The sequence below is a fragment of the Netta rufina genome (genome assembly GCF_964035555.1).
Source record: "Netta rufina genome assembly, chromosome: 2".
Lineage (NCBI taxonomy): Eukaryota > Metazoa > Chordata > Aves > Anseriformes > Anatidae > Netta > Netta rufina.
In genome coordinates, this window is record NC_140124.1 from 20,705,609 (window position 1) to 20,726,237 (window position 20,629).

Consider the following 20,629-nt stretch of genomic DNA (forward strand, 5'->3'; position numbering starts at 1 on the left):
CGTCCTCGCATTTTCTCACATTCAGATGGAACCTCCTGTGCTTCAGTTTGTGCCCACTGCCTCTTGTCCTGTCACTGCACACAACTGAAAAGAATGGCTCCATCCTCTCGATGCCCTCTTCTCAGACACATGTTGATGAAGTCTCCCTTCAATCTTTTCCAGCCATGTCCTGATCAAAGTCCTGATCAAGATCCAAGCACCTCTCCCTGCTTGTCCCCAAGACATCTCCCCAGCCAAGTCCTTTCACATATCTCTTCCCCTAGAGGCCACTGCTTTTTCTGAAGGCTATCTGAGCAGCAGCAATGCTCAGAATAACTTTTTTTCAGGACACTAAATCTGTAAAGCATGGAAATAAACATTAATTCATACATATATGGTCAATTCTATTTATTTATTTATTCATTTATGTTAAGGGAAGTAGTGGTTTTAGGATAACCAGTCTTCAAAAGGAGTTTTTCCTAATTATCATATTTACTGTTATGTTAGAGCTGTAGGCCATTACTGTGCCTACCAAGTCAAAGAGCAGGACTAGTCAATTTGAGAACTCCTTACATGCAAATTATCATCTGAAAGTCAGCATGTGTGTGCATGCACTACCTTTCACTTCACACACCAAATTTAATCCTTTAAAAAGGCAAGTGCATGAAAGATACAACTTTTATGTATCAAAGGAGAGTTTCTTTTGACTTTTGTTACATAGGACAAGGTAGGTCAGCAGTCACTGATGGAAATATTATTTGTTACAACACACTACACTATTTTTTAGTGTAGTACTCCTTTTTTCCCCACTCATGGAAATTATGTATTGTGTAAAGTAATGTCAAGATTTTAAAATAATTTTAAATACTTTCATGTAGCTTTTTCCCCCAACAGACATCTTAACGGATACAGTGCAGCAGGTATTCAAACTCTTTTCAAAATGAGCTGTTTGAACAACTATACTCTAAACAATCAAATAGCTTTTCAAATGATTTTTTATTTTTTTTTTCCGGGTTTCCTTATATAAGAAATAAAACTACTTTTGCTCAGTATGACTACATGTTCTACTTCAGAATGACTTCTCTGTCCATTAGGAACATAAACAGAGTTGGGACTAGAAATTTGATTCTACAACTCTTAAACCTTGATCTAAATGAAGATGTTTCTTACCTGACAACTACTGAAAAACTCAGCTACAAGAAGCTGCACAAAGAATTTACTTCTAAGCTTCAATTAACTAGTAAAGCACAATATAAGACTACTATCCCTCAACTTTGATTTTCCTTTTCCTTTATTTTTTTTTTCCTTTTTTTGCCACTGCAGCCAAAGAACTTGTAAAGCTTTTAATAAACATAGATCTCTTTATGCAGATCCCTTTATCCTCTCAGTGGGACATCCAGCATAGGACAACATCTCCCATTTATACACAGAGAGCATAACACACCAATACCCTTCCTAATGAGCAACCACTATTTCTTGCTCTTTCCGAGATATAAAAGTCCACAGGGAAAATGTGGCAGAAAGCCAAGATTCCAGTCTTCAGAAACACTCTTTTTCAGACCTGTATAGCTGGATAAGAACTTGCACTAGTTTTTGCTGAATCTCCAAACTTTAAATACATACAGTATGTGCATATTCAAAATTGAAAATAGCTAATTTTCTAACTTTGTACTAGAGAAGGGTATGTACATCCCCACTGCATTTATATTTATTTGGAATACAGAGCCAACTCTGCAAGACGTCTTAACTGGAATGATTCATTGATTCACACACCAGTTGTGCCCAGCTAACCTTAAGGGATTCTAAGATAAGTTCATTTGAACTTGAAAGGTGCTTATCTACCCAGTATCAAAGTCTACAAAAGAGATGTGAAGCTGCCTGAATGAATGCACTGTGTGTATAAAGGTTGTTGGTTTCCCAGGTCCCATGCAACATGCAGGGTTCCAATGGGATGCTGAGAGGCCTTCTGTGCTCCCTGCAGCACCATTCTGATTGATTTCATTCTGCATCTATTTTATTTCTGATTCTTTAGAACAGTATGATGACATGTGAAGATTAAAAAGTGAGAGACTGTGTTCAATGATATCAAGCTATTCTTAAGTTTTTTAAGATTATTTGTTGGACTTTCTATTTGCTGTTCCTCCATATACTGTTTAGTGACTTTTATTTTTTTTTTTTTTTGGGGGGGGGGGGGAATAATAATAATATATATCTATATTTCCTAAATGAAATTACAGTTTTTATTGTACATTGGGTTTGAAAAAGCAATCAGTCTCAGTTTTATTCTGTTTCTCTAAAGCCTCTTCTTAACCACTAACACAGGAAAATGATTAAATGATTTTGATGTGCTTTCACTCTTTTCCTTTCCTCTTATGTGACTTCTTAAATCAGCAGGCATCATAAAGTAGCAGAAAACATAACTCTGGAATCACATATCTTAACATCTCCCCAATATATCAGAAGGTTTGAAAAGTTAAGTAATGTAAAACTAAAAAAGACTCAGGAAAAAAGAAAATGCTTACATAAAGATGTACAGAATCTATTCACTTTATTCAGTGAGCAAAAATATACAAAATGTAGTTAAAAGCTGTTATATATGTATTTATTTAATTGTATATATTTCTTCAATTTCAGTTTTGAAAAAAAAAAAAAATTGTCAAACGTTCCAACATTTCAATCATAATATGGTATTTTCATTTTTTCTTCCAGATTTTTTTTCTTTATGAACAGTCCCGACCCCTTGGTTCCAGAGGTACAAGATACTTGACCAAAAAAAATCACTTCAAGGTAGGCTTTTAATGACTGCTCAGATCAGCTTAATAAACATCCCCCTCTAACTATTACTAAAATTTAGTATGTCTGGAGTACGGTAACCAACTCCCTCCAATCACTCCAACTTATTTAATCTGTATACCAACCACAGATCTCCAGGAATGGAAAGTTGGATGTAAGAGTATTTTCTGCTTACAGACAAGCGCATGATGATTCTTTGGCAGCTTTTCCTCATAAGGCAGGCTGATTTGACTGTGAGCAAATATAGCTCTAGCAATGTCCAGCTATGTTTTTCATAGCATAGAAAAATCTGAAGTATAGCCTTAAATCTGAGTCACCTTGTGGATGCTTTAGAAAGAGTAATAATCAGATATACATGTAAGCCAGTAAAGCAGTAAAAAGCCTCCTGCAACTCCCTCCTCCCAAGGAATGAATCGTCTGCTTCTTCTGCTGTTATTCAAATGGAGCTAGTTTTTCTTCAGCAATACTAACAGCAAGAAAAATACCATATCAACATGGGACATATAGCTTACAAAGGTGGGGACACTTCCTATCAAACTGTTACCTGACAGCAGGAAAGCCCAGGGGACAGCTTGACAAGGAAGGGGCTCCCCAGATGAGACATTGCCATCTCTGTGTACATCTGACATGATCCATTGAAGTAAATGAATGTTCCTGTAAACAAAATTCAAAGAAATATGAGAAATATGTCATGCTCCAGTGGCAAATAATTACCTCTGAGAGGTAACTGTGTTCTGTGAGGCACATGAAGATTATTCATAAATGTAAACAAACGGAACAGCATTCCCTTCAGTTCAGCCCCTGTGGAGAAAGAGGAGGGAGCTGCACCAGGCTATGACAACCAATATCTATATAGGCAAAGACATAATTGAATTGCTGAATGCTCCTGGCTCTTTCCTCAGCAATAAAATTAACAAAGTCTAGAGATGAGGAAAGAAAGTATAGAGAAAAGTAGTATTTGGGCAGCCATTACTAAAGCTATCTCGTCATGGTGCCTGCAAGCACTTTAACTTTAGGAAATAAAAATACAGAGCCCTTCAAAGGGGGGCTCACGTGCTGCTTCCACAAGGGTTTTATTGGGCAGATCCACTGGTTGCACCTTCATCTGCTCTCTTCAGGTAAAACCTTCAGACCCTTGTCCTCCAAATGCTAGCACTACGTCCTATCGCCTTGTTCACACGGAGCCCCTCCAATCTCAGCATGGTCTGCAAGAGCAGAGCATGCCGGAGATCAAACAGCATGGACCTCAGCTGGGATCCCTAAAGGACACATTTTAATTGGCTTAAATAATGTTACGAACAGAATTTGAAATAAAAATTAATTTCCTTTAGGGTACAGTATTTACTCTCAGCACATCCCAGACAGTTTTAAGCATGCTAACAATGTTGCAGACCATGGGAGCCAATGGAATAAGCTATATTTTCTCATGGGGTCCACAGACTTGACATTGTTGTCTGTGCTAGTGGGGATGAAAGCTTAATTAAAGATCTAATCTGAACTCTGGCAAACGAACTGCCTTTGGATTTGAACTACAGCAGATGTGCTTCAGACAAAGGTAGGAAAGGATAAACATCTTAAAGGGGCCCTAAAGCAGCATATTTTGAATGCCGTCAGTGCTGCCTTCACTGAATACTGAGACTTTTTCATGAAAATCTATGCAAAACAACACTAAGGGCTCAGTCTTGTTTGCACATTGATATTACACACATATTGCCTTACATCTTGGAAAATCAGCTATTGTGCTGCCACAGTCATACTCTTTAGCCATTTATTTCCCATGGATACATAATGAAGCAGAGGGTTAGGTCCAGACCCATGTGAATAATCACATAGCTGTGGCAAGGCCAGTACAAAGAAGTGACCGTTACCGCCCTATGTACAAACAGGCGTGCTGCACGCTGTGGCAAGAGGGAAGCTCCCCTCATTGCAATGCAAGGGTACATCAAAGGATCCTCTTTTAATTTGCAGCTGAGGCTCTACAGTAGCCTTGTTAAGATCTTCATTAACCAAAATTTGCTGCTGCCCTCCCCAGGAGAGAAGAGACATGAACACTCAGTGACATCACAAGCAACTATTTAAACTTGAAGAATTCTGATTTAACATTGACAAAAACTTGCTCAAATTCTGAAAGCCTAATTGCACAGCTGGGATGTGTCTGAAGCAAGCACAGTGATAGATGGGTACAAAACCACCCCAAGAAAGACCTTTGCACTGACTTACAAGGGTAATGCACCATTACTGGTTTGAGAGATGCTGTGAGGTAACCTTGAGATCTACCCAAGGTAGAGACTTCAACCTGCAGCCTCTAACTCCATATAAAGACACAAACCCACTATGCAGTGATACAAGTATCAGGCAGCTTAAGTGCAACAGCCCAGATCCCATATGGCTAGTTTAACATGCTGCTTAAACTGCTGAGCAGATATTTCTTCATGCCACCCTTGTTATGACCAAATCTCACCATCACCTCAAATAACCCTTCTGGGAAAGACACAGTCATATCAGTGCTCCTTTCTGGAGCTGCGAGCACTGGGAAGCCATAAGAAACTAATACTTGCAGAGAATGCAGTAATGCAGATTCAGTGGTCCTCTAGAGTGACAATGAAATGAAATATTAAATAGCTACTCCAAAAGTGAATAGCAACTATTTGGTGCACTTTACCACTTGGAAAAAGGGTATGCGATCATGCAGTTAGAGGTATTATGCCGCATGCACACATATAATTACACCCCACTAAGGTTTCCTCATAAAGTAAAGTAAAGTAAAATAAAAATAAAATAAAAATAAAATAAAATAAAATAAAATCTTGGAATTCCTCTGCCCTCAGATGTTTAAGGTGGAATACTTAATGTTTTGCTTTCCTTTAATGTGAGAATATGAGAGAAGTGTGGAGATCTGGCTGTAAGATAATGTATCCTTTAAAAAGAAATAAAGGGATATTGGACTGTAATCCAAATTTTAAAGTAATCTAATCTCCACTGGAAGCAGGATAACAAATACATTTTAATAAAATTAAAGTCACAGAGTATTTATCAGTATTATTTGACAATGACAAGCATACTAGGCAGTTTCTTTTTTAAACAGTATACTAATATCATTTTCATTTTGGAAAAAGGCTTTAAATAAGCCCTTGGTTGGAATGAACTTTTTCCAGCTGAGTGCATTTTATAGCAACTATGGGATGAACGAAGAAACTGGTCATGATATTACACTCATTCTATTTATCCTAGAGAAAACCAATGAATTTACTTGTGCTCTAGAAAAAGCTGCAGTGATATTTTGTCCAAATAAGATTTTGAAAAACAGTTCCTGTGTGAATGTTGGATAGATACAAAGGTGCTTACCATATGTGTGAACAAAGTTAAGTTAGCTGTATCAATTCAAATGGCAATATCTCAAGGAAAAAAAAAAAAAAAGTTACAAAGGCATAGTAACCATATCACATCTAAGAAAAAGTATCCCTGAAAAACAACCTTTCTGTAATGTTACCTATGTTATATACATGCTATATAGCAGCATACATTTCAAACTCATTTTCATCTATCTAACATCATTAAGTATAATTAATATTTATATATGTGGGAGTGTATATATATGTAATCTCTCACCATGTCTAGCATTAGTTGTATAATCTCTGTCAGGGAGTCTGCTGTCCAAGGGAGCTTCTTCTTTCATTATGTGCCAGTCAGCATCACTTGTGTTCAATGGCTTCCATCCACAGAAGTCAGTCTCAAAATTACATATAGTGTAATTAGCTGTTGTACAGAGAACAAGAGATCATTAAGTTGAATTTGATGTGGCAGTTTAATGCCAGATCTATCAGTGATTTGTATTTGGATGTAAAAGGAGTTTTTAATCAAAGAATCTCTGGTATGTTTCACTGAAATGTATATTACTCAGCTGGAGAAGTTATAAAACACAGATAACAAATCAGGAAGGTCCTTCCATTTGTAATCAAATTCAGAACTGTGGAGAGCACCTCAAAAAGAAAAAAACTATATCCTGCTACGGATGAGACCTGTACATAGGCTGCCATCAGATTATGAATGGGCAATTGCATTTTTTTTAAAGATACATTTTCCTGGATATTTAATCATGAGTGTATAAGGAAACAATCAAACATATTTAGTGGTTTAAATATGCTGAAAATAAAGATAAATTAAGCTGCTACTTATTTTATTTTTGGAAATGAGATTTAAATTTATGAATTATTTAGATCTTCTGGAAATTATGTATTGCAATGTAAAATAACAGTTTCTCAGTTGATATGGATTTGACCAACTTAAACATACTCTTTCACTTCTTGAAATAGATTAATTATTTTGCTAAAAGAATAGTATAATATGAGGGTCTTTTTTCCTAGTCCAGAACTGTTGGACACAATTATTTGGGCTGCATGGAACAATTGTAAAAATTACTTTGGAATTGTACTTGGCACTTTCCAGCCTTCATGGCACATTCATTCCATCATGGGATGCATGGGAACAGCACAGAGCTGCTCCAGGGCAGGTTCAGAGTGGACATTAGAAAAAAATTGTTTACTGTGAGAGTGGTCAAACACTGAAATAGGCTTTGTAATGAGGTGGCTGATGCCCTGTGCCTGTCAGTGTTCAAAAGACATTTGGACAATGCCCTCATTAATATGCTTTAACTTTTGGTTAGCCCTGAATACATCAGGCAGTTGGACTCAATGATCTTAGAAGATTCCTTCCAACTGAATTATTTCATTTTATCTTATAAACCTCAGACATCATATTACTCTAATTTTGAGATTGTACAAAACCAAAATAAAATATAGCTTTGTTGAAGTATCATAGCATTAAATTTCATCATAAAGTTCTTCCTGGCATAAGAAAGTTATTTGAGCAGTCTAATCCTAATGTAAAAATAAATCATGGAATCACAGAGTGATTGAGGTTGGAGGGGACCTCTGGAAATCACCTGGTCCAACCCCCTTCCAAGCAGGGTCACCTAACACACGTTGCACAGGATCTCACCCAGGCATGTTCTGAATATCTCCAGGGAAGGAGACTTCACATCCTCTCTGATCAATCTGTTCCAGTGCTCTGTCGTGCTTACAGTAAAGAAATGCTTTCTCATATTCAGACTTCCTGTGCTTCAGTTGTGCCCATTGCCTCTTGTCCTGTTGCTGGGCACCACTGAAAAGAGACCAGTATCATCCACTTGACACCCTCCCCTCAGATATTTATATACATTCATAAGATCCCCTCTCCGTCTTCTCTTCTCCAAGCTAAATAAGCCCAGCTCCCAGCCTGTCTTTGTATGAGAGATGCTCCAGTCCCCTAATCATTTTCATAGAACTACTGGAGTGAGTCCAGAGGAGGGCCATGTTCCTCTTGTACCAGGGAGCCCAGAACTGTACACAACACTCCAGAAGTGGCCTCACAAGGGCTGAGTAGAGGGGGAGGATCACCTCCCTTGACCTGCTGACAACACTTCCAAATGTACCCCAGGATACCATTGGCCTTCTTGGCCACAAGGGCCCGTTGCTGGCTCATGGTCAGCCTGCTGTCCACTGGGACTCCCAGGTCCGTCTCTGCTGAGCCACTCTCCAGCAGGTCTGCCCCCAGCCTGTAGTGGTGTTTGGGGTTATTCCTCCCTAGGTACAGGACCCTGCACTTGCCCTTGTTGAACTTCATGAGGTTCCTCACTGCCCAAATACCAGTATCTCTTAACTGGGTTCATAATGTTTATTAAAATTCAAAGGAGTATGTTTTTCTGTTTGGTGTAGTATATTAGTTAAACACGGAACTTGTTTAACTTAATTAATTACAGAAGGCTTATGCTTTTGACAAGGCTCCTTGTTAATTAGACTTTGATTGTTAATACATTAAGGTAGAATATGCAAAATGATATTCCAGACTAAGCCGCTTTTCTGTATGGTAATTAGCATGCCTAGCCATTGTTCTTTGCTTAGCTAAGCAGTCTTAATATAACTAGTGTGATATAAAAAGCAAAAATTCTTTGATTAAATCTGTCTTTACTCTGAACTTCCTAAACCTTGTATAAGTTTTTCAACACAAGAAGTTGACTGAAGTGGCTGCACAGTAATATCAAAAAAGATACCAATAAGTTACCATATAGACACAAGGAACTTACTCATATACTAAGCAACCAAAAACTTGTTTCTAGAAGGTTAGAGGCACCAGGGCAGAGATAAAATAATGGTTTAAATACGACAGAGAAATTAAGATGGCACTAGTGGTTAATATTTTACAGACTGATAAAGCATTTAACTTCTTTATTTCTTTATTATTATTATTATTATTTTCTTTTAAGTGGAGAACAACTACTTAAAAAAAAATTATTATAGCAATATGAAGAACAGTGTCTTCCACATGCTCATGACAGAAGATCTGTCATTTAATGTGTCTCAGTGCCAGGCTCAGGGTTTTTCACTGGCTCATAGTGAAAAGGTGACTAATGAAACTACATTTGGAAATTATATACTGGCAGAGTTGGCAAAGCAATAAGGCTGTCAAATTTCCTTGATGGTCAATAGGAAAGAGGGGAAATTTTGTGAAATCATCATTTCTGAAATTATTAAGCACTAGTATAATTTCTTCTAACACTTTGTATTTAGAAAGACATGTATAAATATAGTGTTGTGGGTTAACCTGGCCGGCAGCTAAGCACCACACAGCCATTTGCCCACACCCCATCCCCCTCAGTAAAATGGGGGAGAAAATTGAGGAGAAAAAAAAAAAAAAAAGTGAAAGCTTGTGGATTGGTATAAAGACAGCTTATTAAGACAGAAAAGAATGGAAAATAGTAATAATAATGATAATAGCACTACAAATAATGATTTGTACGAAATAAGTAATGCACACAATTGCTCACAACTAGCTGACCACTGCTCAACCTATCCCCGAGCAGCTGGTCCCCCCACCCTGGCTAGCCACCCCATGTTAATTGCTCAGAATTATGTCAGAGGGTATGGAATAGCCCTTTGGCCAGTTTGGGTCAGTTGTCCTGGGTCTGTCCCCTCCCAGCTCCTGATGCACCCCCAGCCTGCTCACTGTTGCTCTGCAACAATTAAAACATCAGTGTGTAATCAACATTATTCTCATCCTGTGTCCAAAACACAGCACCCTGCCAGCTACTATGAGTAAAATTAACTCTATCCTAGCCAATACCAGTACTCATAATATTTTTCCACTGCTGATATATTCAACCAAAATGACACATACTCAGAAAAGGACAGCTCCAAATCAAAATATTTAGCCCAATCATTTTTTTTCAGACTATTTCTGAACACTCTTATTAACTTATTAAGAACATTAATGGTGTGGGGTTTTTTTGTGTTTTTTTTTTTTTTTTTTTTTTTTTGGGGGGGTGGGGGGAGAAAAAAAAGTCCAACTCGAGAGCAGTATATGTTATATTCATTATATGTGAAAATGGATGCTACTCTTTTTTTTTTTTTCTCCTGTTGCACCTCTCTTTTTAAAATGATGTTCTATATAAAATCATCAGATCATCCTTTGATCAAAGACATTGGACAAGACACACTAAGTCTAAGTGTTCTACCATATGTAGTTTCTGTAAGTGATACTTCATGTTAATTAACAGGAGTTTTAAAAATATTAATGTGTTACAGAACAGCTAGGCTATAAATGCAAGTGAAGCTTAATTGCCTGAGTTAACACTTTAATTTTATCCCTACTTAATTCTCAAAAACTCGAGTGCTAGTAAACGTTTAATCAAGCATGGAAATAAATAAATAAATAAATAAATAAATAAATAGGACTTTGCACTTATGTTGACACCCAAATCTACATGAGAGTTTCTTGGTGTGTTTTTTCATTGCTCCAACATTAGTCAACTCTGAGAAATGCTCCTTTCTTGTCAAAACAGTGCATAATTTTTACTATTCACAGCCTTTTAATGTTTCTGTTTGAAATATCGAGTGATTATATGCAGTGTTTTACCATCCATAGTTTGAAAATAAGTGACAACACAACCAATATTTTTTGAGGAGTTGTACTGCAGTTATGTAAGTTAAACAGATGGTAAAGCATATTTCTGGTATATGTATTCTCTCCTACTGCACCTCTTACCATCAGGGCTTATGTTATTTATTTCACTGGGAAGATTTCACTAGATCCAAACTGCAGGAAGATTTTCTATGTTCTAATAGCAAACCCAGAGAAGCCTCATTTTTGGACATTCATCTATTTATATTTCAGCAAAAGAGAAGGAAAATTAGAAAGGAAACAACAACTTGCATTTATTTTAATAAAAAGCCAAATTTGAAAAAGTAATCTATTTTGCCTTGTGGATGTATCAGTATGTCTCTACTAGTCAAGGATTAAATTATTACAGCAGTTCTGCAAAAGCAATCACTCTGAGAAGTAAACAGGAGAAAAATGTTCCCCAAACACATCTACTTGAATTTCAAGAAATAAGTGGAGCTTACTAAATTCATAAAATACATTGGAAAAGTTTTTCAATTAACACAAACCATTTTTTTCCACATGTTTTAAATAATAATAATAATAAATAATAACTTAATACTGGTAGTGTTAAGAGAAACTATTGTCAACACTGGGTCTGAAGATTGCATGAGTAAACCAGTCCTTGAAGAAAACTTCCATGCTGAAATTATCTTGCTTAGATGTTGTTTCATGTTATCAAAATAAAACCAGCTCATTAAGTGGCTACAGCCCTGTACCAGTACAGTTTTCTTTATTATGAGTTTGTGAATCTCTCATCTTTGCAGACAATTAATTATTTGGTTGAATGAACCAAACATATCTCAAAATCTTTTAAACTGTTTTATGAATCCTAGAACACAATGACATCTTTTCTTCTTCTAAAAATAAAACCACGTTGCTATCACCAAGGTATGCCAAAGATGTGAACAAAAAACATAATGGAAAAGAAACCAAACTAGTCAAAACTGTGATGGTGAAACACACAACCAGTGCAAAACAGTGTTCATAAGCAATGAAGTTGTCTGTGAAATAATGATGTATCTTCTTTTTCTCCACACGTACATACAAGGTTGATGGACAGATACTGGCAATTCCAGAAAATTAATGTCACAGGAAACAGATAAATATTTACTAAAACAAAATATCTCAGAATAATAAAAATGCTGTATTTCACACTTGAATAGTAGTAATGGGATTTGTGTGTATGTTCATCTGCTCTAGAAGTTTTCAAGAATTTGTAATTGTAAATCACTGTACAGGAATGGCTTTAAAATTATTCTAGTTTTCTTCATTCTACATCTTATCTTATTTATATAAATAGGTAGAGCTTACAGAGAAAGTTTAAGTATTGTAAAATAAATATATATTTGCTCTTGTAATAAATTGTGTTTTTATGACTATTCATGTCATGTTAACATGAGCAAAGATAAACATTATTTTCCTTCCCCGTTGTAATGAAGCAAAAGTAAATTCTCAAAGAGAAAAAATCTTCACATTGCTAAGTAACAGCTATCTGCCTTTGTTTTCAGCTATCTGTCAGCTCTGCATCATGAGAGTACTTCATCAAAGGAAACTACTGGGAATGTGTTCAAGGGTAGATGCTAAAATACCTAAAAGAAGAGGCTAAAACATGCCCTATTGTACCAGATAGTAATTTTTACTGAAATGTGAAGTGGATAGATGTAGCACACTCAAAATATCACAGAGGACAATTTCAAGATTATGTGGAAAATGTACATAATGGGTGGAAAAGAACAAAGGACAGAAATAAAGGACAGCTTTTGCTTTAGGTCTCTTTTGTTCAAGACTACAGAAAGTGTCAGAAAGATGAATTTTCTAAGCCAACCAAACAGCTCAAGAGCCAAATTCCACCTTTGGGGTCCTCTTTCCTAAAAAGCATTATATAAAGTTTCCAAGACAATATAAGCCATGAAAATAGACCAACCTTAGAAAGGTTATCTGGATATTTTTATATTGTTTCACTTCTTTATTCTCAGCCAGTAGTCAGAGAATCATGAGTCTGCTGTGATTTACTTATATTTTAGAAAACCATATTTTCCCACTTTTTTTTTTTTTTTGAGAGAGGATGAGCATGCTTTTGTGCACTGATAGAACAAGATGATGAATCTTTAACCAGTGAATATTTCAACAAAAATTGAGGCATATAATCTCTGCATCCCAGATTAGAATCTGAGCTATGTGTTAAACCCAAGTCAACTACAGAGGCAACAGCAGAGAGTGGAGCACTAGATACTGCTATTGAAGAGGGTTGTGCAGTTCCTGGGACAGTTCATGGGACAATACCCTAATTCCAAAAGTGTCACAAGGACAGCATTGAGACTCCTGGGCTGTTCTGGCTTTTCTTTCTTCTGCCCACTCTTTAATTTTTTCTGACCCATCCACATAAGCATGATGGAAACAGCATTACCAAGATTGAGTCCCATATGCTAAAATACGGATTATATCTAGGTTATTTACTTGTCTTATATAATGCCAAAGTCTGGTGTCTGAGACAACAAGGGTTAAAATCAAATAGACTGTGTGCAAAATATAACTGCCTACAATGTTTTGACTTATTTTTATTTTCACTTTGTGTAGTATTAACAGCTATTCTCGTACTAGAAGAATTATTTTTCATCCCCTATTTGGCCTTCAAATTATTCTTCTAGATTCCCAGTCAATATTCACCACAATTCTCTGATAATGTTACTGAAGCAGGAACCTTAAATCACTGAAACAATTATATCAGATTTATAAACTACTCTTCACTTTCATTCCGTTTTTCTTTCTAAACAGAATGAGAAATTTATTCCTACCAGCAAGTGCACAGACTTAACAGCATAGGATCAAGTCTTGTAAAAAGGGAAAACATATTTAAAATCTCCAAGAGAACCTGGAGATAGAACACTATAAACCTTCCTATTGAAAATGTTGTTTCAACGTTCACGTATATCACTTGTTTCAGAGATGGGTCCTCCAAGGATCTTCAAGTGATTGAAAGGATTAAAAAGTTTAAAATGCGAAGCAAAGAGAATTCAGTCAAAAATTGTTCCTAAAGCCTTCTCAAAGAATTTGAAAATAAAGCATTATCAATGTCCGCCATCCTGCTACTTTGAGAGACATATTTTCCAATCTGCACATCACAGCAACATATATCATTACCAATACCTGAATTATGTACACAGTTTTCTACAAAACATATTTAAGTGTTTCTGTCACAGGCAAACATACAAACAGGCATACACTGTATAATACTTATTTTAAGAGTTGCGGGTTCTCTAAGACTACTTTTACATCGAGTTCTAAAATGTTTCATAATTATTATAGACAACTCCCAGTAATTTTATTTTTTTTTCTCTTGACTGTACAGTAAAAGCTATAGCTTCTGAGAAAAGTTACCTTCAATTCAAAATATGACTAAGATAAACCTCCTGATCTACAGCTAATGTCACCTGATACATTTTCTTCCAAAAACTTATTGACAGTCTAAATTAGAAAAAGTGTTCAAACAAATTTAAAGGCAGATTTCAGTTCCTCTCAAACTGAGGAAGAATAGATTATAAACAACGTAAGCAAGGAACACATTTTGGTAAAAGTGTGCAAAATTTTGTGTTTCTGCAGACACTTAAAAAGCTTGCTATCTGAATCCAAAATATATTGCTGAGGACAGACAGAGAAAGAAAAAACGTATATGATGACAAATTGAACATTGAACATTGTCATGAACGTTGTAATGAATTTTTATATCATTTAATATTCTAGGGGAAAAAAAAAAAAACAAAAAACAAAACACATATAAATAATAACAGCTTTCTAGGCATTTCTTGGATTGATCTGTTTAGGTTTCACTATACTCTTCAGCACTTTTAAAATTCACTTACAGCAGGCTGCTGGATCCTCTCTGCTGTCATCAGAGCATTCTGGGTGAGAGTCACAGGGTGATCCAGGCTCAGTGGATTGCCCATTAGTGCAGGTGAATTCTTCTAAGGAGCTGAAACCTGGTGGCTCTGATGGTGTGGTATCCAAGAGCTGGATGTTATTCAGACAGACGAACCCCCCCCTCCTCTGTATTGTTCCTTTTAACATAAGCTGTGGATGGTTACAGTTAAAATACTTGTATTAACAGACAGGGAGAAACTGTTCTGTTTCTACCGTAAAAGAGTAATATCCTATTTGTAAAAAAGCATTATATGCCTTCCATTAAAAAACATACCAAATATAAAATCAGAAGCTGAAATTTTGCAATGACTACTTCAAATTGATTTCTCTTAAATTTTTCAGGTAAAATGATTCAACAGATTCCAGAATTAAGAAGAAAAAAAAAAAAAAAGAAAGGCTCCAAATATAATAACTATTTGGCTAAAAAACAGCAGTGTCTCTGTACTTCACAAGAGTGCGCTGACATGTAACATCCTAATGACCATGACTTCTGTTCTGAAGTCTCTTCAGAACCTAATTTTGCTGGTGCCCAAGAAAGAAAAATCAGGTTACACTCACAGGTGAAGAAGTTAGAGACCATTATCAGACACCAGCTGCTATAGCATAAGTCACAGCTGATCTCTCTCAAGACAAGAAAGCTGCACCCAGCTATGTAGTGAGATTGGCTCCCGGTTGCTCTTCCAGGCTTTGTCTGGGAGACAACTAATTTTGCTTGAGTCAAAACCTTTCTGGGGACCATGCTAATGTTTTAATTATACTGGCTATCATATGCCAATATATGAGCCAATGTGACAATATATAAGCAGAGCCCATGTCCTGCTTACTGTTTGAATACCACTCTTGGCATAGACATAGGGATTCAGGGAGCATTTCACTCCTACAGACTTCCCTTTTACTTTTACACAAGCTGATTTAGAGCAACGGAGTTTTAGGAGAACATCTCTTGCTCCTGGTCATTGTTTATTCCAGCTCTTTTAAGTCTCAAAGCAAGGAGATTATCCTGTGTTCACCAAGTTTCTCGTACCTGAGCTAAAGCAGAAAACAAAAGCTTTAGCTTGGCTTGAATTCATTGAGAAGATGAAAATAGTGATAGTGCATAGCACTTAGAGACACAGCAGGAGTTGGACGCACAAATCAAAAATGGAGTTGTGGGTTTTGACAGGTGTGGGCCATGGCCAGAATAGGAGCTTCAGAAAGCAGTCGTGTGCAGGAGGCAGAAAACACTGTGGAAGGAAAGCTGGGGAAGATTTTTGGACAAAACATGAGGAAACTAGAATAAACATTTTGGGACATAAGCAGAAGGCTCTAACATACTACACAAGCCCTAGAAAATTGTCTAAAAAATAAGAATTATATATATAACAGTCTTCTGTTAGAGACAATTCTTCAAAATTCCAAAAATGCTATCAGTTCCCTACTAGTTCAAATGGCAGAATGCTGTGCTAAAAATGTCACACGGTCACATAATTACAGTATCTATCCTTCCCTAAGCACAAGTGATCATTCTGTTTTTGTATAAGAAAGCTGAGAGCATATTTTGTATAAGGGCTGCTGAGAGCATAAAACCTCTGCAGTCTTTTGTTCATTTACTTTTGGATACTACAGATAATCTTATACACATCTGGTTCTTTATTTTTTCCTTATAGGAAAAGCGATTGGTCTTTGTCCTTGACACAGATCCAGCTGATGTTGAAACAGTAAAATATAAAGCTTATTTACAGAATTATGAAGAAATATCTAAACAAAAATTACGTAAATTATAAACCTGTAATTCTTCTCTGTACGTTTTTTAAAAAAGGGGGGAGGTGGGGGGGAAGACACTCTCCCACAGTTACTGATTTATGTCATTCCATTGACATAACAAAAAATTCATTCACATTATTTCACTTAATAGCATTTGTATTTTAATGAGCTGGTAATAAGATGGATTCAAATGACCTCCTAAAGAATGGTGAGATGTGTATGCATTTTCTTGCATGGTATTATGTGACGCGCTTGGTGGATGAGGGAAAGGCTGTGGATGTGGTCTACCTTGACTTCGACAAGGCTTTTGACACCGTTTCCCACAGCATTCTCCTCAAGAAACTGGCTGCTCGTGGCTTGGACTGGCGTATACTTCGTTAGGTTAAAAACTGGCTGGATAGCTGGGCCCAAAGAGTCTTGGTGAATGGAGTCAAATCTAGTTGGAGATTGGTCGCTAGTGGTGTTCCCCAGGGCTCAGTACTGGAGCCAGTCCTCTTTAATATCTTTATTGATGATCTGGATGAGGGCATCGAGTGCACCCTCAGTAAGTTCGCAGATGACACCAAGTTAGGTGCTTGTGTCGATCTGCTCGAGGGTAGGAAGGCTCTGCAGGAGGATCTGGATAGGCTGGACCCATGGGCTGAGGTCAACCGCATGAAGTTCAACAAGGCCAAGTGCTGGGTCCTGCACCTGGGGCGCAATAACCCCAAGCAGAGCTACAGGTTGGGAGATGAGTGGTTGGAAAGCTGCCTGGCGGAGAAGGACCTGGGAGTATTGGTTGATAGTCGGCTGAATATGAGCCAGCAGTGTGCTCAGGTGGCCAAGAAGGCCAACTGCATCCTGGCTTGTATAAGAAACTGTGGCCAGCAGGGCTAGGGAGGTGATTGTCCCCCTGTACTCGGCTCTGGTAAGGCTGCACCTTGAGCACTGTGTTCAGTTCTGGGCCCCTCACTACAAGAAGAACACGGAGATGCTCAAAAGAGTCCAGAAAAGGGTGATGAAGCTGGTGAGGGGTCTGGAGAACAAGTCTTATGAGGAGCGGCTGAGGGAGCTGGGTTTGTTCAGTCTGGAGAAAAGGAAGCTCAGGGACGACCTTATTGCACTTTATAAGTACATTAAAGGAGGCTGTAGAGAGGTGGGGGTTGTTCTGTTCTCCCACATGCCTGATGACAGGATGAGGGGGAACGGGCTAAAGTTGCGCCAGGGGTGTTTTAGGTTGGATATTAGGAAGAACTTTACTGAGAGGGTTGTGAGGCATTGGAATGGGCTGCCCAGGGAAGTGGTTGAGTCACCATCCCCGGAGGTCTTTGAAAGATGTTTAGATATTGAACTTAGCGATATAGTTTAGTGGAGGACTTGTTAGTGTTAGGTCAGAGGTTGGACTCGATGATCTTGAGGTCTCTTCCAACCTAGACAATTCTGTGATTCTGTGATTATTAAGACCAGGAGCTTTAGGCTACAAACAGGTAGACTGCTTTTATTAATTTGTGGCCAGAGCTTTACTCAAGCGACGCAACAAAGAACAGCAAGCCCTTCACAATATACATATATTTCTTAAATTCCTACACTTCCTAGAAGACTTATAAACAACAAAGTAAAACATTTTCAAAAATCAAACACTTGTCTTTTACATTCATACCTTTAATTTTTCTAGCCCTCTTGGTATCTGTATATCCACTTTGGCCCATTCCTTGTTAGTTGTCATGCTGTTTTCCCACAAGATATGTTCCTCCTGTGGAACACAGAATACGATGTTAAGAAGTTATTTTTAGACCCTTAGTTATGCCACTTAATGTCACTGATCTTTTCATATCCTAGCCAGACCAACGCTATGTATATCAGGAAATACAATTTCACATATTTGTTTGCAATCTTTGCATCAAAGTCTTTGTCAAAGAGGACAAGAAAATCATACTTATGGTGATTAAATGGGTTAATTATATATATACTTATATATATATATAATCATCAGAAGCCAGCTTGGTAATAAATTAAAGCAAATTAGTATAGAAATTAAACCATACTAGGACTGTATTTAACAATGTATTTCCATGGCATTCTCAGCACTATTTTCTCTTTTAGAAGTAACTACTCATGCCAAGTTGTGTTAATATTAGAATTTGTTTTTTTACTTAGAACCAAATTTTGGGGTCTGTCAAAATTACCCTTTAAACTGTGCTAAAAACATGTCATTTGTTTTCAATCAGTAAAACAAGCAGAGTACTACCAAGTAAGTCCTAATCATGTTTTGAGTTACCTCAATCCCCATATTTACTATACCTACTGAGGAGTAGTATAGCAAGAAAGTTAAATATGCTAAAGGACCCTTTATGAATGCACTCAAAATCCTTTTAATGAAAAAAATCTGACAAAATCAACTCATGCTCATTCTGTTTTTGTCAATATTGAAGCTCATACAAAGAAGTATGGCAATGTGAACTTAAATAAAATGTTTCCAAGAATCAGCTCCAGTATAGAGCAAATCAAGAAAGTCAGACAAGAGGGAAGGGAATGGGAGGTGAGAGGAAAGGAGTGGAAGGGAGGAAAATTTACTATAGGATAAATGTACAAACAGATGTACCATTACAAGAATCAACACTGCACTGCCTTTTATGATACAATGCAAAGTTCTGGTCATATCTTTTCCACAAAGGGTATTACAGAATTAGAGGCAGTTCAGAAAACAATGTGAAGCCGGGTAAGAGAAACGGAAGTCTCCCATACAGAGAGAAACTGAAAGGGTAAAAACCTTTACCTTACATGAGAGGAATAAGAGGGGATATGATAGGTATATGAATCCTACCAACATTACAGACAAGGCCAGTTATCTTTTTCCTGCCTTGCAATATATAAAAAAAGAGGAGGAAGACACTGTCTGTTGCTAGATATACCGAGAGGTCTGAGCCAATAGAACAACACTGGTATGATTTGTGACCACTAGCAAATTACTTACCCCCATTGTCCTATAAAGGCTTCAACTGTTGTGACATATTAACAAAGTTGAAAAACTCTGTTGAATATGTCTTCAAGATCGATTTTGGAATACTGCAAGATAAGGCTGACCCTAATGCCATAGAAAGCAAATTTGGACAAACCACATGCCATACTGATTTCAGAAATAAAAGTCAGCTGTGAGTTTTCACAATACTGTAAGATGTAGGTATTTGTCAACTTGTTCACATGATAGATATTCACCAAAAGTCTTTCAATTTCAAGGAAATTTCAATCTGCTTAAAACATGCTTGATTTTGCTAAATATTTCAACTTCTGAAGAAAACTTGTTAATGTTAGTAGACTAATACAATAGCCAGATATAAGACACAGGCAAGGATGATGTACTAGGAAGCATACTGCATAGCAGGTTAAAATGGTTAAAAGCCTGTGGCTTAAGTGTCTACTTTCAGGAATATGTATGTTAATGTATCTAAACATGTACACATTCCTCCATCCATCCATACAGGCAGGCTTCAAGCACACTTGTATATCTTGTAGGAATAAGTATTTACTATTTATTTATTTGGATACATCTGAATACTATAATTTTGTTCACATGAGATTAACAGTTTAGGTACCCATCCCCATGGCCATCCTTCTTTCCAATTTATTTGAATAAAAATAGCTCATGTCAGTAAACTCTTGATTTTTCAGTGTGCCAGGCTTCTTAGCCTGTTTTTACACTGAAGGCAGTAAATCATTTCAGGTGCAACAACTTTTAAAATTAGCTGTTGTAACATGCAAGAGATATCACCCTCTGATTTTTTACAACTATGATAAGCCAATAATACTATTTCCCTTCCTCACAATGTTTTCTCTGTCATATCTGTCTTGCCTGTGGAATTCTTCCATCATTTTAGTATAAATGGGCCAGCCCCTCTAGCACATTCCTTTCTTTTCTAGCTATCTTTTAGGAGGTTCAATGTATTGATTTTACAGTACTTTCCCCTGAGATTTGTTTTGGTGATGCAGGAAAGCAGTTGCTCAAAATACCTTCTCTCTATTTCCCTTACCGAGATATAATGCTATCTAAAACCATTTTTTTGTAAGGCTAAGATGAGCAAGAACTGTGGGATGTGTTCCTTCTTACTATTTTTTCTCTCTCTCTCTCTCTTTTTTTTTTTTTTAAGATAATGCTACTCGGTTTTGAAGAATGGAAGAGACGATCATGATTTTTTCTTATCAAGTCCATTTCTAAACCACATTTTTTATTTTTGACATTTCT

The 20,629-nt window shown here is 36.9% G+C and overlaps 1 protein-coding gene across 1 annotated transcript in view; it reads right to left on the bottom strand.

The window, feature by feature from the left end:
- MALRD1 (MAM and LDL receptor class A domain containing 1) overlaps positions 1-20,629 on the bottom strand; it is a gene marked incomplete at both ends in the record, with an annotated part of 250,210 nt that overhangs the window by 204,655 nt on the left and 24,926 nt on the right. Inside the window, 4 exons of the mRNA XM_084281876.1 lie at positions 3,317-3,426; positions 6,382-6,528; positions 14,610-14,817; positions 18,050-18,142. Of these exons, the coding sequence (XP_084138002.1) occupies positions 3,317-3,426; positions 6,382-6,528; positions 14,610-14,817; positions 18,050-18,142 (558 nt within the window). The remainder of the gene's footprint in view (positions 1-3,316; positions 3,427-6,381; positions 6,529-14,609; positions 14,818-18,049; positions 18,143-20,629) is intronic.